A 24236-nucleotide genomic window follows, 5' to 3' on the forward strand; every position below is an offset into this window, starting at 1 on the left:
AGTTTGCAGGAATACTTTTGGCGACATCTGCTGGTGTTTTTTGGTGCTTTAAAACAACGTCACCTACATTTAATTTGCTGATACGGTGATTTTGTCGCGTGCTGTATGACTATAAACCGTTATTATCACCATTGTTCATAAAAGGTTTTCGGACTGATACAGTCCACTTCCAGGCCAAATATCAAACTGCGCAAAATACAAGCTCGATCATTCTGCGTCACAAGTCACGCTTTTGGAAAGTTGAAGTGCGCATGCGCCTTCGTGGACGTGGCAGTGACGTCGCACAAACCGGAAGCGGTCAGGACTGGAAGTGAAACATCGACGTCCGTAAAATCGACGAGCCGGGACTACTGAGGATAAAAACAACGAAATGACACGCTAACCGTGAGTAAACGCGTGTAAACGATGACGGTGATGATTTGGGTCCATTGCGAGTAATAATCGTTTTAATGAAGTCAGTAATTGTCAAGTTTTGGGCCAATTTACGCTCAGGGTGCTGCGTATTGTGGGACTGAAGATGACGTCAGTCAATATAGAGACGTAAACAAACCTGTAAACATTTTTAACCCTATAATTCGTCTTTAAATAATACGACTAATTATTTGGCACACGTGCTCTTGAATAATTTAGTTGTTTTCAATGATGTGTGTTATTCCACGTCTGCCTGTTGAGCCAGAATATTCTGGCTGGCCAATAATCCGATAACATGCGAGTTCAGTTCACCTGTGTGTAGCTGACAGATGATGTGATTATTTCTGGAAATGATCTGAACTTATAATAGCGTAAATATGAGCAGGCTGAGGGTTTGGTATCGTCTGAGATTTATAGACAACTACATGAAGGTCAGACTTCTAAAAACTTCTCTTTTCAGGATGTCTCTTCTTTAAATGTAGTTTTGAACCAACAGTTTAACTCTTGTACACTTTGAGATTCGATTTGAGTATGAAGTGCATTCAAGGTAAAATGACATGGCTGTTGTTGTTATTATTAGGCTGGATACTAATCCGTATTAGGATGCTTACAAATGTCTGAATGCCATTGCATTAGACAACAAAATATCCAAGCAAGTGGCTTTATTTTAAGGAAACATAGCACAAGCACATTTTTCAAGCAAAACATGTAACGAACATGTTTGCTAGGTTTTATAGTCATTGCGTTGTGTATTTGTTTGGTTGTCAGATGTTAGTGGAACATGTGTTCATGTGATGAACTACACCTGTGGTTACTTTGTTAGGTTACCTGTGTGAACTTGAGGTGAGCTGACTTCAAACATCCAGTAAAATTCTGTTGGCACCAGAAAATATGGGACTCAGGAAAAGTCTAGCATCATTTGTTCTCCGATGCCACTTAAAAGTGAAATGTTCAGAGACTTTTTTGGATTTGTTCCGTGTCTTTTCTCTTCTTTGCAACCACAGCCATGCTTGAAATGAAATCAATATCTTTTTCTAAAGGTGAGGTGACTGATCAGATCATTTTTTGATCCTCAGATGATGTCCAGATTCATTGAAGAAGAACAGTCAGCTCTGCCAAGAAGTTTTAGGAACATCTGAAGCGTTTGCTTTGGCCTCATAAAGACTGTTTCAGCAGAGAGTTTCACATCAGCCAGATCAATTTAGACTCACTGTCACACATATTCACCCCCAATATCATTGAGGATAAACGGTTCTGCAGCATTATCATGACGTGTCGAGATCGCACGGTTGAGTTCCAGTCGGCTTGTAAGTCACTGCAGGGGAGACAGTTACAGGTATGAATATGTGATCTGTATCAAACTCTGGATATTTAGTTGATTCTTTTGAATTATTTTACATTTAAATAAATTTTTTTACACGGCAGAATGTAATATTTCGATAATGACTAGCTGACTGTACATTATGTTACCATTAAAGTAAAGGTAAAAATATTGTTTTTCAGATGCATCGTGATCTTCATTTGAACAATCTCAATATCGTTTCTTAAATCCACACAATCTATTTGTCATTGAATAATGTTTTTTTTAAATACCTTTTTTGTTCTTTACATTCAATTGTTGATCAAAAACAACAAAAAATAAACATTTAATTCTACTCATGAATAGTACGGATGAGGTAAAGAAGCTGTTTGAGTCCTCTGTTGTTAATGTCATTTACAGACACTCTTTACAGAACTGCCTGTTTTCTTAAAGCGACAGTACTGATTTTTAACACGTGTTGTACAAATCAGTGTAAATACTTGTAAATAGTATAAATTTGGCATGAAACAATAAACTTGTAACAAAATATAATATGCAGGATAATATCATATTTTTTGATGGAATAAATGAATTTTTAAATTTAAGCTAAAATGTACCAAAAACAAATAAAATATAATTTGTAAAATGTCTATTTTTCTTTCATATGTAAACAAAGGTTATCGACAATTTCCGTTGTCAAATAGTCGTTTGATCTTAACGTAACATGAGATCACATTAAACTCTAATGATGACACGTGAGAGCAGCACTGCAGTTCGTGCTTGACTGAGGAGAGGAAGAAAACACAACTCACAGTCCAGATGCACTCTAAACTTTCCAAACAGCTTCGGGTGATGTAGATCACAAAGCATGAGGGAATTATAATGCACAAATACAAAATAAGTAAATACAGAAGCACTCTCGTTGTGGAATAAGCGGAGCCGGAACTGACGCTCAGCTTAAGCAAAACTTGCGTGTCGAGCGTCTTTAAAGGAAACACCCCGGCGTTACATCTTTAATGCAGTTCTATATAATGCGTTATAGCTTTATTAAAGTTCAAATAATAAGGAAACTGGCACTTCTCTGTGCGGTCAGCGCCTCTTCTATGAGTTGCGCGAATGTCCCGATCTAAGGGGGAGAGATTGAAACTGCACCCGGCTGAGGTACACTCTGTCGCGGGGACGCTCATCCCTCGAGTGCGTGCGCTTAATGCAGCTAGATTATAACGTGATGGCAACTTATTGAATCATAATATGTGTCACTGTGCATTTCTTATCGTGAAGAAAATTGGCAATATGCAGCTTTATTAATAAGAGAGAGAGTTTTTTTTTTTTTTTTTTTTTTTTTGTGAGTTAAAGATGGATTGAAGTGAACAGAATGTTTAGAGAGGTTGTCTTCACCCCATTATACACTGCAACAAAATACATTTTTGATTTGTTTTTGTTTTGGCTTGTTTTCCATTTTAAATATCTAAAACTCCTTTAAAACAACATACATTTTCTTTGGCAGCTATACTGCAGAAACAAAAATTATCTGAGAATGTTGTATATAATATTAAAAAAAACTAATATTTTAAAATATCTAAAAATCCTTTAAAAAAGATGCATTTACCTGAGAAGCAGCATATAAGATATTTAGACTTGCTTTTAGAGGATAGACCTTGAATAAGTATATTTTGTCTTTACTGCACTCGCAGAAGTATGACCAAGTGAACAAATACACTTATATACAAAATACACTTATATTTAAGAGACATTCTCTTAAAGCAAGTCTAAATATCTTATATGTTACTTCTCAAGTAAATATATCTTGTTTTAAGGATTTTTAGACTATTTTAAATGGAAAAAAGACAAATACACTTGATAACAATAGGATTTTTTTGTAGTGAAATTTTTACTGAATTAAACGTAATAAAAAGTATTTTTTCCTTTAATTCAGTGAATGTCATTTAGAGGTATTATTAAAAGATGATTATGTCCTCTTTATTGTAAGCACATTTAATACAACCGTTTAAGCCGGGGCACAAGCTGAATAGTCGGTTTAGAGCTAATGATTAATCGTTGCAATAATCGTTCTAATAATCGTTAGATTAGTCGATTATCAAAATAATCGATAGTTGCAGCCCTAATATGAATTGATATCGAATCAAAATCCAAATCTAATCGAGAGCTTGTGAATCGGAATCAAAATTAATCAGGAAATCAGTATCAATACCCAGCCTTAGTAAAAATTCTACAGTGTGTATGAAAATGTTCTATTTCATTATATTATGCTTTCTGTCAATAGCAAAACTTGTCTGAATTTTACTAATCCTTTTTTGATCTGTGAGATATGGTTCATATTTATTTTCACATTTCTACAAAAGCATGAAAAAAACTGTCATTAAATCCACATAAGCTTTATATATTCAATGTAATATGTTCTCTCTCTTCTTTTCAGAATGGTACTCATACTAAACCTGCCATTAATGCCCTTAAACAGCGCAGTGACTTCACTCTTATGGCCAAGTAAGAGTTCAGATCCATGTTTTCCAGACAGTCTTTGCCCAGTGTCGTGTTTTTGCTTCAATGCATCTGCACCTTGTCCTGCTTCCTTGAACATTGCACCCCTGAAATCTTGTTTTGTTTTGTTTTTTGTTACAGGAGAATTGGGAAAGACTTGAGCAACACTTTTGCAAAGCTTGAAAAGCTCACAATCTGTAAGTAACATGTCAGTAACACTAAAAGGCTGTTAGTAGTAGTAAAAGAATGCCTTATGTCTTAAGAATGCCGTTTATTGATGCAAAACCTTAGATATGACCTTTAAATTATATCTATGAATTTGTGTTCCCTATTTACTGAATCATTGTTATCATCATCATAACAATAAGAGGTCGACCGATAGTTTTGCCGATACCGATAACTAAGGTGGTGGAAAAGATAACTGATTAATCGGGCGATAGTTTTTAAATTCGATGTAAAGAATGTTACAAAAATGTCTTTCCTTATTGTAACAGGCACTGACATAGGGCTACAAGAGTTCAAAATTAATAAAATTCAATATTTAGTTTATTGTAGGGATGCACCGATATATCGGCTGCCGATATCAATTGGCCAATTTTTGTTCTCCCCAATTTGGAATGCCCAATTCTCAATGCGCTCTTAAGTCCTCATGGTGGCATAGTGACTCGCCTCAATCCGGGTGGTGGAGGACGAATCTCAGTTGCCTCCACGTCTGAGATTGTCAACCCGTGCATCTTATCAAGTGGCTTGTTGAGCGAATTATCACGGAGACATAGCACGTGTGGAGGCTTCACGCTATTCTGCACAACTCACCACGTGCCCCACCGAGAGCGAGAACCACATTATAGCGACCACGAGGAGGTTACCCCATGTGACTCTTCCCTCCCTAGCAACCGGGCCAATTTGGTTGCTTAGGAGACCTGGCTGGAGTCATTCAGCACGCCCTGGATTCGAACTCGCGACTCCAGGGGTGGTAGTCAGCGTCTTACTCGCTGAGGTACCCAGGCCCCATATTGGCCAATTATTGACCAAATACAAACCATCTAAAAATCATTTTAAACATGAAAATACCGATATGAGAAATCAATGGTTCATTTATAATTAATTCTCATCACACTTTGTAAAAAAACTCTTTGAATTCAAATACACAATCCAGAAATAATGATAGCCACAGAAAGAAAAAGGGTTGGCACTCCTAAGAACACCGTTCTCGTTCTCATATTAATGAGGAAAAGTGTTACAGAAGTGACCGTTGTGAAAGCGGCACTTACCTATACTTGATGAGGTCTGATGACAAAATAAGGTAAGTGGCAAAATATCCGTATCGGCCAAAAATGTTCATATCGGTGCATCCCTAGTTTATTGTTCAACCAAAATCCCAATAATAACCAGAAAAATGAAGATTTGGTGCATAATGGGGATTTTAAACTATAAACAACCACACAAGGGGCTCTTAATTTGACTTGGCTGTTACAATGCTCTATATTGAAGTATTAACCAAATTAAGCTTTTTAGAGCTTATATGTTCACCAGATGAAGAGTTTGTTTATATTGGAGTAAGGTTTATTATTATTCAAAAGATGTGAAGTTGGAGACACAATGTAGATATAGGGCACGTTTCCACATAGTCACATTTTTCTTTGCATGCCTTTGCTTCAATTTAGATTTCTTGATTATTTAATCAGAATAGCACCTGCCACAGAGGAACAGAGAAGAAAAAAAAAACAACTATCGTTAACTATCGGAATAGATTTTTGACAGTTGCAAAAAGCAACTATCGTCACAGATTAATCAGTAAAACCGGTATATCAATCTAGCTCTAATAGCAACAACTATAATATTAATAATCAAAACAATAATAAAACAATACTTTGTGGATATTAATCACTAATTTATTTGAATTCATCCATCTGCTCAACAAAATCACATATTCAAAATGTCTTTTTGAGGTTTGGTAGTAAATCTTACAAACAAATCCTCACAAAACCAATGAATTTAAATTTTTTGATCTTTCTACACATCTCATGGGACTGGGTGCTCTCACATTGTAATTTGTAAGTGCTTTCTCCCATGCAACGAATGCAATCAGTTGAGAGCAAATTGGAAGTTCATTATGACTGTCACTAGAGGGCAAATTGTGACAATCTAATGAGAATGTTGGAGAGAAGACATTTCAGATTGAATTCTTAATGTCCTATTCCATTTTCTAATCTGTGCTATGCTATTCTATTCTCTCATCTCCAGTGGCCAAAAGGAAGTCTTTGTTTGATGATAAAGCAGTGGAGATTGAGGAGTTAACATACATCATTAAGCAGGTTAGTGGCTGGTGATGTCTGTATGCCCCATGTACACTTTGCTTTAACATGCATTTTCGGTGATGGTATCACTATTGGATAGCACTTGGCCACATACAATTTTCAGTTACCACAGCCTCTGATGTAATATGTAAGTAACGTTTTCCATTTTTGTGTGGGTAACTTTGATTGGTTCTGGTCTGATCACCAGCTAAGGAATATCCAGATACTATTTGGATATGAAACAAATTTTAATGCAAGGTGTAAATGGGGCCTATTTTCCTTCTCTGTATCCACCGAATGAAACTGTATGTGTAATAATCTCAGACATTCAGTGCTTACTTATTTCACTTCACATTTAACTGTAGATTAAGAGTGTTTTAGTCAGTCTAACCATATTGTGCAAGACCGTCCCTCTTGCAGAGATCTGATAGGCTGTCTGTCTCTCTCATCAGGACATGAACAGTCTGAATAAGCAGATAGCACAGCTGCAAGACCTCGTTCGGTCCCGCAGTGGGCAAAATGGTTGCCACATCCAGACACATTCCAACACGATTGTTGTCTCCCTGCAGGTACGATCTCAAATCTGATATTGCTGCATTGCTTAGATACTTAAAACTGTCCAGGAAGTGTTATCTTAGATTGTTGCTGTTGTAGCGAGTCAGGGTGGTTCATCTCATTTTGACTGACGAAGGATTACTTAACTGGCTGCCACACCTGTTATTTTCCCTTTGCAATATAAAACATGATGTCATATCTGTGAATATTTGTGTTGCAGTCTAAGCTGGCATCAATGTCTAACGATTTCAAGTCTGTTTTGGAAGTGAGAACAGAGGTGAGTTTAGAATTCATTCTTCATGACCAATGTTGAAATTTTATAACATCAGTTCTTTTAAATATTTAACCATCTCTCATTTAGTAAAGCTAAAACACACTGTGTGTTTATTGTTCGTAACAGTCCTGTGAAACCATCAGCTGTTTTTGTTGAATTTTGTTTAATTGACCTATAATGGCCTATATGTCAAACAGTAAGAGATGAGTTTAGTTGTAATGAGTGAATATCACATGATTTGTATTGTGTCTTTGTTCAGAACCTGAAGCAGCAGCGCAGCAGAAGAGAGCAGTTCTCTCAGGCTCCTCTGTCAGCATCACCTCTGCTCGCCAATAACTTCAGTACTGTTTCTTTCCCTTTCATCTGTTCCAGTTCCATCATAAAAGATAATTTTAAAGTAACAGTGCATCCAAAAAAAGAACCTTCTGTCATTATTATAACAGGAGTGTAATATTTATTCATCACACTGATTTACATTTTCTTTGACTGCTGCTTTGGAACAGCTTAGTTGTAACAGCTTAAGGTTAATTCATATTAATATATAAGGTTCTTCGATACATTGATCAGCCACAACATTAAAACCACCTGCTTAATATTGTGTCGGTCTCCCTCGTGCCGCCAAAACAGTGGCAACCTACATCTCAGAATAGCATTCTGAGATGATATTCTTCTCACCACAATTGTACAGAGCGGTTATCTGAGTTACCGTAGACTTTGTCAGTTCGAACATTCTGGCCATTCTCTGTTGACCTCTCTCATCAACAAGGCATTACCGTCCACAGAACTGCCGCTCACTGGATGTTTTTTGTTTTTGGCACCATTCGAAGTAAATTCTAGAGACTGTTGTGCATGAAAATCCCAGGAGATCAGCAGTTACACAAATACTCAAACCAGCCCATCTGGCACCAACAATCATGCCATGCTCCATATCACTGAGATAAAATTTTTCCCCCATTCTGATGGTTGATGTGAACATTAACTGAAGCTCCTGACCCGTATCAGCATGATTTTATGCATTGCCCTGCTGCCACACGATTGTCTGATTAGATAATCGCATGGATGATTGTTGGTGCCAGACAGGCTGGTTTGAGTATTTCTGTAACTGCTGATCTCCTGGGATTTTCACACACAACAGTCTCTAGAAATTACTCCGAATGGTGCCAAAAACAAAAAACATCCAATGAGCAGCAGTTCTGTGGATGGAAACACCTTGTTGATGAGAGAGGTCAACAGAGAATGGCCAGACTGGTTTGAACTGACAAAGTCTACGGTAACTCAAATAACCACTCTGTACAGTTGTGGTGAGAAGAATTTAATCTCAGAATGCTATTCTGAGATGTAGGTTGGCACTGTTTTGGCGGCACGAAGGGGACCTACACAATATTAGGCAGATGGTTTTAATGTTATGGCTGATTGGTGTATGTTCTCAATATTCATGCTTTTTACACACAAAAATGTGTGCATACTCAATCTGCACTTCTAATTATTATACCGTATTTAGAATTTGATAAATTTTTATTGCAGGGGTCGCAAAAGGTCCTCGAAGTGCTTAAAGTTAATTTAGCTTTTAGGAATTTAAGTTCTAGAATACCAGGAAAATTGGCTTGTTTTGTTAAAAAAGCTTAAAAGTGCTTGAAATTAATATGGACCATTTCTGTTGTAGTGGCGTAGAAGTAAAGTGCTGGGATCTGCATGAATGTTTGTTTCCTGTAAAGGAAAAACACTTTTTATTTTTCCTTTTGTCTTTACAGTCAGTTGTTCATCAAAAAGTAAAAATAAACATGAATTTTAATCACACATAGCACTGATGAAGTAAAGAAACCATGCGATTGCTCTCTCGTTAATGTGTCCTCAACCAAATCAGCGTTTATTTAGAGACAGTACTGTTTTAGCACTTGTTATACAAATCAATGTAAATGCTGGTAAATTGTACAAAGGATTTCAGTGACAGCTCATATAATGTTATACTGTATGTGCAATGTTATGACATCATATTAATTGTTACATTTATTTTTAAAAAAGCGACAATTATAATAATGATAAACTAATTATCAAATAAAATAGACAGTCACATTTAGAGACAAGAAAAAGTATGTGAACACTGGAATTATCTGCATTTATTTATACATTTGTCTTAAAATCTGCTTTGATTTTTATCTAAGTTACAATAATGAACAAACACAATCTGTTTTAACTAATAACAAACAAATTATTGTATTGTTCTTGTACACATTGAATACATCATTCAAACATTAGGAGTGTAGTTTGGAAAGAGTATGTGAACCCCTAGGCTAATGACGTCAACAAAAGCTAATTTGAATCAGGAATTGGCAAACCTGGCATCCAATTAATGAAATGAGATTGGAGGTGTGGGTTAGAGCTACTTTGACTTATAAAAAGCACTCAAACATTTTGAGTTTGCTATTCACAAGAAGGATCTGCTGATGTGGACCATGCCTCACAAAAAAGAGATTTCAGAAGATACGATCAATAAATGTTGCCTTGCATAAAGCTGGAAAGGGTTACAAAGTTATCTTGAAGAGCTTAGATATTCATCTGTCCACAGTTAGACAAATTGTCTATAAATGGAGTGTCCAGCCAAAATGACTCAAAGGGCACATCGCAGAATGCTCAATGAGGTAAAAAAATAACCCTAAAGTGACAGCTAAAGACTTGAAAGAATGATTGGAACTGGTTAACAGCTATACCACTATATGAAAAACATTAAACAGGCATTGTGTCCATAGTAACCACTGTAATATAAATAAATAGCATGTTGCTTTTCCTAACTGGTTACATCATTTATACATTTGTTAATAGTCTGTATTTACAACGTTGGAATTAATGTAATTGTTAGTTTCTTATTAAATATCGTCACATAACTCGTAATACCAGTTGGACACTCAAATTATATGAAAGTTCTGAGTTTTCTTACTTTTATAAATTCCTTAATTGAAAATTGGTGCTGGAAACGTACTGGATTATTATTCAGTAATGACTCAAAGCCCTGTTATTATAATTTCATGTTTTTTATTTGGAAACCAAAATTCTTTGCTCAGTTTCTCAAAAATAGTTATCTTCAGAAAGGGCACATTTGTTGCTTTACTTTGAAATGTAACCTGGTATTTTATTTATTGCTTCTCACAGACAGTTCAGTTCTGATGCAGGATGAGTCCAGGAGTCTGGGAGGAGAGTTGGCCATCGACATGGACTCGAGAGCAAACCCTCTGCAGCTGCAGCTCATTGATGAACAGGTACCAATCTCTGAACGATCACACCTTTTTTGTGTCATTTACTGTTATAGGGAACAACTTGTTGTTTATTGTCAGAGGTGCAAAATGAGTGAATGAAGGCATAATATAACAACTGCAGCACCTCCACTCTCTTAACAATGGAGTTCTTTGCAATCAAGCAGCACTAACAACATTGTTTCCATGTTCTCCAAACACTACCAGTATCTGTTTTCTTTCTCCCCCTCTAGTGGCAGCTGGCTTAAATACACTTTTTCCTCACCTCTAATTGGAATAAAACATTTCAGAAAATAGTTCAGAACAAGAGTTAAAAATGGAAAACAATATATACACAAATAGATAGATAAAATGAAAACATTTGCTTAAAGATTTTCTTTAATGGCTGAAATACGCTTCACTTATGGTTACGCCCATTCCACTAAAACAGGAAATCAAAATCCCCTGATAAATGATTACTTTAAAAAGGTGAATAAAACCGTAAATAAGTCCTTTTAACACTGTGTAGGATCTCATGATGGGATACTCCACAGGCTCTCCATTATGCTTATGGTTACTGCTATAGTGCACAAGTTTTTTTTTTTTTAAGCATCTTAGTGATTTTGCAGGATTAGTGTTTATGAAGGAGGAACAATTTCAGATTTCATTCTCAAATGTTCCTCTTTTGTGTGTGTGTGTGTGTGTGTGTAGGACTCCTATATCCAGAGCCGAGCAGACACCATGCAGAACATCGAGAGCACCATCGTGGAGTTGGGCTCCATTTTTCAGCAGTTGGCACACATGGTCAAAGAGCAGGAAGAGACAGTTCAGAGGTTAGACAACCACACACACAAGCGAACCAGAGACAAACACATGTGTACCTCTAGAGTGTACATTCTACAAAACCACAGACCATACAGTACAGTACACAAGAGATCACTTGTAGAGCTTTAGAGACGTGCTTTACAAACCACACAGGAAACACAAAACACTTTCTAACCCTCAGACAGAGTACAATATATTCACAATATAATTCAGTTAGGCACTTGAGGCTTATACAAAGGTTACTACATAAAACATTTCAAACACAAATTTTCATTAAAAGGTTAGTTCACCCCAAAATGAAAATGCTCTCATGATTTACTCACCCTTAAGCCATCCCAGTTGTGAATGACTTCTTCGGCAGAACCGAAGTGAAGATTTTTATAAGCACATTTCAGCTCTTTTTCTTCATACTATGCAAGTAAATGGGTGCCATCAGGCTGCTGGCTATTTGACAGTCCAAAAGTCATATTAGGCAGCATAAAAGTAATCCACACGACTCCAGTCGATCATTTAATGTTTTCTGAAGCAAACTGATAGGTTCGTGTAAAAAATAAATCTATAATTAAAACTTTATTAACTTTAATAAAAATCGAGTCCTGCCAACAGTCGACTCTTCATGCTGCTGTCGCGTGACGTAAGCGCAGTGGCGCATTCACACGATACGTCGGAAGCACATGCTTTGTTTACAACAGAGGAATGATCATCATGCGAGAGTTAGGTCATTTCAAACAGAAATGCAGCGCTTCCCGGAAGTGACGATTGGAATTTAAAAACGGTTTAATTATCTGTTTGTTTCTTACATCGGTTTGCTTCAGAAAACATTAAATGATCGACTGGAGTCGTGTGGATTACTTTTATGCTGCCTAAAAATGACTTCTGGACAGTCAAATAGCCAGCAGCCTGATGGCACCGATTTTCTTGCATAGTATGAAGAAAAAGAGCTGAAATGTGCTTATAAAAATCTTCACTTCGGTTCTGCTGAAGAAGTAAAGTCATACACAACTGGGATGGCTTAAAGGTAAGTAAATCATGAGAGAATTTTCATTTTTGGGTGAACTAGCCCTTTAAGTGTTATCCTTCTACCAGAAGATATAATGCCCCGATATGTCATGAACATTCATTACGTTACCTGTGGGCTCTGATGCTTTCTGCCTGTCAAATAGTATTGTAGTTTGCAGCGAATTATTTAGGCATAATGCCTTTTTTCTGCCATTTTTTTTCATAACCGTTGAGGGTGCTATTTTGCTGCTGATGTTTTTGACAACCATTTCTGCTCGATATCTCTCAAAGCTGATTTGGTATCTTTGGAGTGTGGGTTTTGGAAAGAGGGGGAGTGGCTAATCCAACGGCTCACCTTGTGGAAATTCTAGAACAGCTAAAATCCCTTACAGCACTTTTAAGTGAAGGTTGTTGAGGTCATTGTCTTTCTGTGGTTGAAACACTGATTTGCTGAGTACATGAGAAATGATCCTTTCATCCAGTGGCATTGTGTCTTTCAAAATCCCATTTGATGTTAATTCATGTGTTTTCATGCTGTAATTGTGTAGTAAAGAGGAAAGCTGATCGGAGGGGAGACGCTATAAGCAGCGCTCCCGTCTGAATTGACACCAGTAAGTTTTAACATACCGCATTTAAGAGCATTAAAACAACACTTATTGTTTAAATTTCAAGACTTTATGAAAAAAATAAAATAAAAAAATAAAATATATATATTAGTTGAAGTCAGAAGTTTACATACACCTTAGCCAAATACATTTAAACTCACTATAAACACAATTCCTGACATTTAATCGTAGAAAGCATTCCCTGTCTTAGGTCAGTTATGATCACTACTTTATTTTAAGAATGTGAAATGTCAGAATAATAGTAGAAAGAATTATTTATTTCAGTTTTTATTTCTTTCATCACATTCCCAGTGAGTCAGAAGTTTACATACACTTTGTTAGTATTTGGTAGCATTGCCTATAAATTGTTTAACTTGGGTCAAATGTTTAGGGTAGCCTTCCACAAGCTTCTCACAATACGTTGCTGGAATTTTGGCCCATTCCTCCAGACAGAACTGGTGTAACTGAGACAGGTTTGTTGGCCTCCTTGCTCGCACACGCTTTTTCAGTTCTGTCAGATTGTGGTCAGGGCTTTGTGATGGCCATTCCAGTACCTTTTCTTTGTTGTCCTTAAGCCATTTTACCACAACTTTGGAGGTATGCTTGGGTTATTGTCAATTTGGAAGACCCATTTGCGACCGAGCTTTAACTTCCTGGCTGATGTCTTGATATTTTGCTTCAATATACCCACATAATTTTCCTTCCTCGTGATGCCATCTACTTTATGAAGTGCTCCAGTCCCTCCTGCAGCAAATAACCCCCACAACATGATGCTGCCACCCCCATGCTTCATGGTTGGGTTGGTGTTCTTCAGCTTGCAAGCCTCACCCTTTTTCTCCAAACATAACGATGGTCACTATGGCCAAACAGTTTGATTTGTTTCATTAGACCAGAGGACATTTCTCCAAAAAGTAATATTTTTGTCCCCATATGCACTTGCAAACTGTAGTCTGGCTTTTTTATGGTGGTTTTGGAGCAGTGTCTTCTTCCTTGCTGAGCAGCCTTTCAGGTTATGTCGATATAGGTCTCGTTTTACTGTGGATATAGATACTTGTCTATGTGTTTCCTCCAGCATCTTCACAATGTCCTTTGCTGTTGTTCTGGGATTGATTTGCACTTTTCGCACCAAACTACATTCATCTCTAGGAGACAGAATGTGCCTCATACCGCTCAGGAAGGATGGCTGCGTGGTCCCATGTTGTTTATACTTGCGTACTATTGTTTGTACAGATGAACATGGTACCTTCAGGCATTTGGAAATTGCTCCCAAAGATGAACCAGACTTCTGGACGTCCAAAAAACATTTTCTTGGCTGATTTCTTTTGATTTTCTCATGATGTCAAGCAAAGAGGCACTGTGTTTGAAGGTAGGCCTTAAAATACATCCACAGGTACACTTCCAATTTAGTATACCTCCTATCAGAAGCTAATTGTCTAAAGGCTTGACATCATTTTCTGGAATTTTCCAAGCTGCTTAAAGGCACAGTTAACTTAGTGTATGTATATGTCTGACCCACTGGAATTGTGATACAGTCAATTAAAAGTGAAACAATCTGTCTGTAAACAATTGTTGGAAATTTACTCATGTCATGCCCAAAGTAGATGTCCTAAACGACTTGCCAAATCTATAGTTTGCTAATTAAATCGGTGGTGTGGTTATAAAATGAGTTTTAATAACTTCTACCTAAGTGTATATAAACTTATGACTTCAGTTGTATATATAATAATAATAATAATAATAATAATAAAAATATAGCTGCAAGCAGCAATTAATGGGGTTCAAGCTATTAAGGTCCTTTAAGTACATATGCAACCAATATTATGTATTAATTAGACTGTCCATTAGCACCTAAAACAATGATCAAGTGCCTTAATTTTTCAGGACCATCATGTTAGGTGACACAGGCATATGGAATTTTTTACATTCATGACTGTTATAGTGCCACCAAGAGGCAGATGTGCGCATGTGTCCTCAGATTGACGTCCTACATAAAAGTCCAAAATTTGGTGAAAACATCTCATTCCGATGAATCGAAAGTTCAAACTTTTTTTTATATTTATTGATATTAGGACTCCAGAGAATCTTCTAGGACTAGTTTGAAAAAGTAGTTTTTTTTAAATAATCTTAACAAACGATTTGATTCACACCAATGCTTCTTGAGGCGAAGTTGTTCAGAATGAGGAAATCAATCATATGGTATTAATAACCTGTGTCTGAGTGAAACACAGCAGTATATACAATGATTTACATGCATGAAAAACATGATAGTACCTCCCGGTGGCCAATTTTTTATTTTATTTTGCACAGACCTCTTTGGCCAAGAGACAAATAGGCCTACCAGTTTCGTTCCGATCTGCCTTTTCTAACCCTATCTAATAGCTGTTAAAATTTGATTGGTCGATGGCGGCCATGATTTTCAAGATATGAGACTGTCCTCATAGACTGATGGCCCCTTGGACAAAGACACGGCATGCATAATTTCAAGTTGATCAGACCAAGGGTTCCATCGTTAGAGCCATTTTTAGATTTTTTATTATTATAGCCACCAGGAGGCAGAGGAATGTTTTTTTTTTTTTGTGTGTGTGTGTGTCCTCAGAATGACCCCATGCATATGTGTAATTTGGTGATAATATCTCATTTTGTTCATGAGTTATAACTGTTTTAGTAAAAGTGGCCACGGCCACTATGTATGTTTTGGCTTACCATTTGACGATGAATCAGAAGTTCAAAATTCCTTTAACTTTTCATATTGATACTCTGCTGAATCCATGTATCATTCATTCATTTAATGTTCAAAATCGGAAAAACAAATCGACTTATTTAATTATTCGTTTACAAAACCAATATTAAAAAACAAATAAATCAGGGGCCTGGGTAGTTCAGCGAGTATTGACGCTGACTACCACCCCTGGAGTCGCGAGTTCGAATCCATGGTGTACTGAGTGACTCCAGCCAGGTCTCCTAAGCAAACAAATTGGCCCGGTTGCTAGGGAGGTTAGAGTCACACGGGGTAACCTCCTCGTGGTCGCGATTAGTGGTTCTCGCTCTCAATGGGGCACGTGGTAAGTTGTGCATGGATCGCGGAGAATAGCATGTGCCTCCACGTGCGGAGTCTCCGCGGTGTCATGCACAATGAGCCACATGATAAGATGCACGGATTGACTGTCTCAGAAGCGGAGGCAACTGAGACTTGTCCTCCGCCACCCGGATTGAGGCGAGTAACCGTGCCACCACGAGGACCGACTAAGTAGTGGGAATTGGGCATTCCAAATTGGGAAAAAAAAGGGGATAAAAAACAAAAACAAATAATGACTTTTTTGTAATTTCGAATTAATGCTCAAGTTAAAAATAGGAAATTGGAAAAATAGCCACGGGACAGTGTGCGTTTTGATTTATTTGATTTCACTAATATATGGCTTGAATATTTGATTCGCACATATGGGTGGGCCTGAAATGCCCCTTTCTTCTGATTGGTCAACCTGCACCGTTGTCTTCTCAGTGCTGTGAGACAGAATAAAAGTGAACTGCTGTCTAATTGTTCAGATGAATTCGTCTCAGTTAATATTAAATTCTTTACCATTTATTCTGCAAATTCACCACGTTTATTGCAGATGAGCTATCTCTCTCATTAAGTAGCCAGACTCAGTGCTTACACACGACCGTAAAATGTTCACTGAATGCAGACAGGGTTTCATATTCATGCGATTCAGCATTATGACAATCATTGACACACACACACACACACATTAAGATGTTTATTAAGATGAATCCCTCACTCTCTATGCCAAATGTCTTCTCACAGTTATCCTTCTTTGTGCCACACAACTTGTTTTATCCATGTATAAGTGGTACCATGCAGTGCAGGTATGGCAGTTAGGTGACCAGGCGTCACTTTAAAACCAGGGACAGTCCCGTTTTTGCAAGTCATGTACCGTGTCACTGTGGATTTACAGTCGGGACACCTTTTTTCCTAACAATTAGTCTAAGGCAGCTATAGTTTAATTGCTTTAGATAAGCGTTTTAAATTCACATCAGTGTTTTGTGCTTTCTTTAAATGAGAAATCATCAAAGAGTTTTGAAAGAATCGGTTTATTTTCATTTTTACATATTGCAGTGCAATGAACAAAGCAAGATGCAGTTCAAGGAATATACATACTTAACATAGGGTGCAACCAAGACAGATGAGCACCCATGCCAGTGAATTATAACAGCTACAACAGTAAATAACAAATGATTAATAATATAATAACAAATAAATTGGAAGATATTATTACATTTAATATTTAATATAAGACAATAAGTATTTACATTGCAGCGAAGAGTACTGATTTCAAGCTCGGATCATTCCGACATCCATGTTTTTGAATGGGAATATGGGTGGCCTTTACCTACTGGGTCGTATTTGCGGCAGTTTTGTGTGCCTTTTATTATCATACAAATGTGAAGGTTATGTGTAAATGCTGATTTTAAATTCACTGGTCGAGCTTTTGAGAGACGAGCATTCATGAACTCCTTTAGCATAATTTCCATGACGAGCAAGTCCCTCACACCTGAGCTCCCAGAGCGGGGTAAAATTAGTTTTAGGTTCAATATTTTGGGGATATTCGCACAGTTGGCTTGATGTTATGGTATATAAATATAAATGGTATATAACTATAATGTACAGACATAAAACACTGCACTCTGAACTGTCATTTGGTGTGGCTGCAGAATTATGACTGAAAATGCTCCGATGTGCTTTCATTGCTTAGCGTACTTAAGGGACCATCTGAAAATTCCACTCGCTATTAAACACAAGCAGTGTTCAATCACTCATTCAGTTGACGTGCAAGTTAAATATAAAACATTAAAAGTACACTTTTACATTCCAAATGTTGTAGTAGGTTGCTAGTTAATAGACTGAGCTACTACAAGTGAGATTTTTACAGTAAGTCCAATAATGAGTACAGTATTAGGTTATTTTAGCATAAACATCATAGACATTCCTGAAAATGTTGTTTTCACATTCCAAAGGCTATAGTAAGTTCCCAGTGGATAGACTGATAACTGTAAAAATGTCACCTGTAGTAAGTCTATCTACTGGGAACTTACTACAACCTTTGGAATGTGAAAATAACATTTTGGTGAATTTTAGTTAATTCATTTTATAAATAATCTAATACTAATGTTTTTGGACATACTGTAAAAATCTCACCCGAATTAAGTCAGTCTGCCCACTGGGAACTTACTACAACCTTTGGAATGTGAAAATAAGGCGAATATCCAACAAATATCAAACCTAAAACTAGCTTTACCCCGCAGTTAAACGTAAGCCTATGTCTTTATATTGTAGATATATGCTTCAGTAGTCTTATGAATGTATGGTTATTTTCGTCATCTCATTTAAAACCATACCTTTTCAAGCCGGAGCAACAGCAGGTTATGTGTAGGGCTGTCTAATAAATCTGGCTTCTTGATGAGAGAGACAGAGCTCAGCTGCAATAAACGTGACAAGTTTTGGAGAATAAATGGTAAAGAATTTAATATTAACTGAGACTAATTCATCTGAACAATTAAACGGCAGATAACTTTTATTCTGTCTCACAGTATTGAGGAAGACAATGGTGCAGGTTGACCAATCAAAAGAAAGGGGCGTTTCAAGCCCACCCATATGTGCAAATCAAATATTCAAGACACACACTGTCCCGTGGCTATTTTTCCAATTTCCCATTTTTAACTTGAGCATTAAATCGATATTATGAAAAATAAGGTTTTATAAACGAATAATGAAATAAGTCGTTTTTGTTTTTACGATTTTGAATTCCTAACTGAATATGAAATAAACTAATGATACACGGAGTCAGAGTCCCAGAATGAAAAGTTATCAAAGGAATTTTGAACTTTTGATTCATCATCAAACGATAAGCCGTAACGTACATAGTGGGCGTGGCCACTTTTACTAAATCAGTTATAACTCATGAACGAAATGAGATATTATAACCAAATTTGGTACACATATGTATAGGGTCATTCTGAGGACACACACACACACACAAATGTTGTGCCTCTGCTTATTTCTATTTTTTGTATTGATTTTTTTTTTAACAACGCACATTTTATGGTATTCCAAAAGATTCACCATGACGCAAGGAATCACAATAAAAATTATTTTGTTCCTAGGCCTTATGGTTCAAAATATATGGCCATAAATATAAATTGTTTTGTTTTGTTCACTGTCCATGTGTATGGCTAGCCAGCCGGAGTACTACCATTTCCCAAAATTAGGCCTTACGGTTTGGTCTGCACATTCAGTTTTAGGGCAGAATAATAATAATTCTTACAAATACAATAGGGTTTCAGCCCTTCGGGCTTGAACCCCTAAAAATAAAGTTTTAGCAAATTCGGGGGGCCTGGGTAGCTCATTGGTAAAGACGCTGGCTACCACCCCTGGAGTTTGCTAGTACGAATCCCAGGGCGTGCTGAGTGACTCCAGCCAGGTCTCCTAAGCAACCAAATTGGCCCGGTTGCTAGGGAGGGTAGAGTCACATGGGGTAACCTCCTCGTGATCGATATAATGTGGTTCGTTCTCGGTGGGGTGCGTGGATGCAGTGGTGGATGGCGTGAAGTCTCCATGTGTCTCTGTGGCAACGCGCTCAACGAGCCACGTGATAAGATGCGTGGGTTGCCGGTCTCTGACCCGGATTGAGGCGAATCACTACGCGGCCATTAGGACTTAAAAGCACATTGGGAATTGGGCATTCCAAATTGGGAGATAAAGGGGAGAAAAAATTCACACACAAAAAAACAAAGTTTTAGCAAATTCAATTTTTTTCAAAAACGGACAGTTGTAGCTTACAATTTTGATGGAGCTTGTCACATACAGCTCTGGAAAAAATTAAGAGACCACTGCAAAATTATCAGTTCAATCAATCCTCAGAGTTGGGGAACATTGTCAGAGCAGAAGGAAGCAAGTTTTCTTCCAGGATAACCTTGTATGTGGCTTGATTAATTTGTCCTTTACAAAGACGAATCTGCCCGAGTCCAGCCTTGCTGAAGCACCCCCAGATCATCACCGATCCTCCACCTGGTCGTCTGATGGTTAGACGGAGACCTGGAGAGGCCTTCAAGCCACAGTGTCTCGCACCCACTGTGAAATTTGGTGGAGGATCAGTGATGATCTGGCGGTGCTTCAGCAAGTCATCTATACCTATAAATAGTAAATCCAGAGAAACTGATCATTTTGCAGTGGTCTCTTAATTTTTTTCAGTATGTGTGTTCACGTCCCCCATTTTTAGAACCACTGCTCTTTGGTATAACCCAGTGATTCTCAACCAACAACTGACTCAATTTGTCCATGACCATATTTAAAGGCCCCCCATGAAGGCTCATGAAGATATTTCCTATGGTACATCTGTTGTGATGTTGACAGAGTTGCTTGTTTTCAAACTCTATTAACAGATAGGAATGTCAGTAGATAAGTTAATGAATTGTGATTATTTCTGTGATTCCAGAAGTTTGAATTAAAAAAATTTGAATTAAAAAATGAAATTTTATGTCAGTTTACTTGTTTTTAGATTTATTATAGCAAGTTAGTAATTTAACTAGTTTTAAATCATCTTGAGACCCCTTTAGAAGTTTTCTGAGTCCCCCTAGTGGGTCCTGGCCCCGTGGTTGAGAACCACTGGTGTGACCTAATCATTTGGCCCATGGGAGAGGGGGCCCACTCATTTAGTTTTAGCAGTGACCCTGGCTAGATGAACATCATGCTTTGTGTTTCACATGCTGTATTGACTAATCATTAGTCAGGACTGGAGCTATCCATTTGGTAATTGTTGTTATAGCACTTATATTTGCCTATGCAATGGAAATAGAATTAACTTTCAATTTTAAAAAAGAGTAAATTTTTTTTTTTTTTTACAATTACTATTTAAATTATCACTTCAGTTCTGTTTAAGCTGTTTGCAGAAAGACAGTGTTTACAGTTTTCGAGAAAATTAACCTATGAATGGCTTACTTATAGTTGTCTCTTCATATTTAGCTGGGATAGAAGAAAGTATTTTAACATTGAAAAATGTTCATACTTCAGCTTTAAATTATGTATTGTCTGTTATGTATTTTTGCTGACCACCAGGATCGACGCAAATGTGGAGGACACCCAGCTGAATGTGGAAATGGCCCACACTGAGATCCTCAAATACTTCCAGTCCGTCTCCTCCAACCGTTGGCTCATGATCAAGATATTCCTCGTTCTCATCATCTTCTTCATCATCTTTGTGGTATTTCTCGCTTGAGAGGGAACAGCCCCAAGGAAAGAAGCATAGGAGACGATGGAAACGGAGCCAAAAGGGGATAGACTTATGGGCGAATGTGCAAAAACATAAGCGGACTGGGCCGCCAAGGACTCTGGCTCACCGGGGGAGGGAAGGGATGGATGGATTCTGATGCTCATTGGTTAAAGGATTTTAGTCTGAGTGACTTGAGTCAGTTCAATTGTAAATTCTGTCACTGTCTGACTTTGAATCTCTTACACTAGGGAGAGGATGATGATGATTGATATGAACCTGAGATTTACGGTGTATTCCGCAAGAGAGGGGGGTGTTTACTCTGTTTGGTTTAATATTCATCTACATTTGCATTTATGTTTGAGCCTTCGTTTGTTATAGTAATCACATATTAAAAGAGAAGGCTTTTTCCCAAATGGTTTGATTCTCCAAACTGGTTTAGTTTGATTTTTCTGACAGTGTTATCAATAATCAGAGATAACCTTTTTACAATAAATTAAATGTGACCTGTTTTCTTCATATGATAACGCATTAATCTCTATTAATATGTTTTTATATCAAAGAAGGGCAATTATTTGCCCCTTATGGTTGAATCTCACAATTAACTATCCTGGTCATATTTAACCCCAAATTAAAAAATGAAATACGAAATTATATTTTTCATACTTTACAATATACTTGGCAATAAAAATAAAATAAATAAATAATACACACACACAGACAGAGGTCTGGAAAAAAATTGAGACCACTGCAAAATAATCAGTTTCTCTGGATTTACTATTTATCGGTATGTGTTTGAGTAAAATGAACATTTTTGTTTTATTCTATAAAATACTGACAACATTTCTCAAATTCCAAATAAAAATATTGATAATATAGAGCATTTATTTGCAGAAAATGACAACTAGTCAAAATAACATAAAAAGATGCATTGTTTTCAGACCTCGAATAATGCAAAGAAAACAAGTTCATATTAATTTTAAAAAACACAATACTAATGTTTTAACTTAGGAAAATTTCAGAAATCAATATTTGGTGGAATAACTCTGATATTCAATCATAGCTTTCATGCGTCTTGGCGATCCTGCACCTGGTCGTCTGATGGTTAGACGGAGACTTCAAGCCACAGTGTCTCGCACCCACTGTGAAATTTGGTGGAGGATTGGTGATGATATGGGGGTGCTTCAGCAAGACTGGAATCAGGCAGATTCGTCTTTGTGAAGGATGCATGAATATACACTGCATCTTTTTTTTTATTTTTTTTATTTTTTTGACCAGTTGTCATTTTCTGCAAATAAATGCGCTAAATGACAATATTTTTATTCTGAATTTGGGAGAAATGTTGTCAGTACTTTATAGAATAAAACAAAAAATGTTCATTTTACTCAAACACATACCTATAAATAGTAAATCCAGAGAAACTGATAATTTTGCAGTGGTCTCTTAATTTTTTCCAGAGCTGTATATGTATATACTGTATATGCATATATGTGTGTGTACAGTGTATGTGTATACATATATACATACAGTTGTGCTCAAAAGTTTGCATACTCTGGCAGAAATTGTGAAATTTTGGCATTGATTTTGAAAATATGACTGATCATGCAAAGAAACTGTCTTTTATTTAAGGATAGTGATCATATGAAGCCATTTATTATCACATAGTTGTTTGACTCCTTTTTAAATCATAATGATAACAGAAATCACCCAGATGGCCTTGATCTAAAGTTTACATACCCTTGAATGTTTGGCCTTGTTACAGACACAAGGTGACACACACAGGTTTAAATGGTAATTAAAGGTTAATTTCCCACACCTGTGTCTTTTTAAATTGCAATTAGTGTTTGTGTATAAATAGTCAATGAGTTTGTTAGCTCTCACGTGGATGCACTGAGCAGGCTAGATACTGAGCCATGGAGAGCAGAAAAGAACTGTCAAAAGACATGCGTAACAAGGTAATGGAACTTTATAAAGATGGAAAAGGATATAAAAAGATATCCAAAGCCTTGAAAATGCCAGTCAGTACTGTTCAATCACTTAAGAAGTGGAAGATTCGGGGATTTGAGGAGCACAATACGACGATGCTTGAACAAAAATGAGCATGGTTGAGTTGCCAGAAAGAAGCCTTTACTGCGGCAATGCCACAAAAAAGCCCGGTTACAATATGCCCAACAACACCTTGACACGCCTCACAGCTTCTGGCACACTGTAATTTGGAGTGACAAAACCAAAATAGAGCTTTATGGTCACAACCATAAGCGCTATGTTTGGAGAGGGGTCAACAAGTATTGTGCTCCTTGAAACAACCACTCCATCTTTTTCCAGAGCAGCCTGTATTTCTCCTGAAAACCTGTGGGGTTTTCCTTGTGTCCCGAACAATTCTTCTGGCAGTTGTGGCAGAAATCTTTCTTGGTCTACCTGACCTTGGCTTGGTGTCAAGAGATCCCCGAATTTTCCACTTCTTAATAAGTATTTGAACAGTACTGACTGACATTTTCAAGGCTTTGGATATCTTTTTATATCCTTTTCCATCTTTATAAAGTTCCATTACCTTGTTACGCAGGTCTTTTGACAGTTCTTTTCTGCTCCCCATGGCTCAGTATCTAGCCTGCTCAGTGCATCCACGTGAGAGCTAACAAACTCATTGACTATTTATACACAGACACTAATTGCAATTTAAAAAGCCACAGGTGTGGGAAATTAACCTTTAATTGCCATTTAAACCTGTGTGTGTCACCATGTGTGTCTGTAACATGGCCAAACATTCATGTGTATGTAAACTTTTGATCAGGGCTATTTGGGTGATTTCTGTTATCATTATGATTTAAAAAGGAGCCAAACAACTATGTGATAATAAATGGCTTCATATGAGCACTATCCTTAAATAAAAGACATTTTTCAAAATCAATGCCAAAATTTCACAATTTCTGCCAGGGTATGCAAACTTTTGAGCACAACTGTATATATATATATATATATATAT

General features: G+C 37.0%; 1 protein-coding gene across 1 annotated transcript; it reads left to right on the plus strand.

Moving 5' to 3' along the window:
- Positions 1 to 277: 277 nt before the first annotated feature.
- Positions 278 to 21772, plus strand: LOC127413076 (syntaxin-5-like). Its single transcript, XM_051649923.1, has 11 exons — positions 278 to 384; positions 1488 to 1747; positions 4149 to 4216; positions 4352 to 4407; positions 6455 to 6525; positions 6960 to 7076; positions 7283 to 7339; positions 7596 to 7677; positions 10484 to 10590; positions 11275 to 11396; positions 21103 to 21772. Exons 2-11 carry the CDS (start codon positions 1679 to 1681, stop codon positions 21260 to 21262), a joined length of 909 nt encoding a protein of 302 aa, XP_051505883.1. The 5' UTR covers positions 278 to 384; positions 1488 to 1678; the 3' UTR covers positions 21263 to 21772.
- The last annotated feature ends 2464 nt before the right edge of the window (positions 21773 to 24236 follow it).

This window comes from Myxocyprinus asiaticus, chromosome 22 (genome assembly GCF_019703515.2).
Source record: "Myxocyprinus asiaticus isolate MX2 ecotype Aquarium Trade chromosome 22, UBuf_Myxa_2, whole genome shotgun sequence".
NCBI classification, from domain to species: domain Eukaryota; kingdom Metazoa; phylum Chordata; class Actinopteri; order Cypriniformes; family Catostomidae; genus Myxocyprinus; species Myxocyprinus asiaticus.

What these genes read in the sequence shown, in the direction of transcription:
- LOC127413076 (XM_051649923.1), top strand. Translation starts at nt 1,679, where the DNA reads ATGACGTGTCGAGATCGCACGGTTGAGTTCCAGTCGGCTTGTAAGTCA. An exon ending in GCTTGAAAAGCTCACAATCT is followed by an intron (nt 4,408 to 6,454) that starts GTAAGTAACATG and finishes TCTCATCTCCAG; the next exon opens with TGGCCAAAAGGAAGTCTTTG. An exon ending in TCTGCTCGCCAATAACTTCA is followed by an intron (nt 7,678 to 10,483) that starts GTACTGTTTCTT and finishes TGCTTCTCACAG; the next exon opens with ACAGTTCAGTTCTGATGCAG.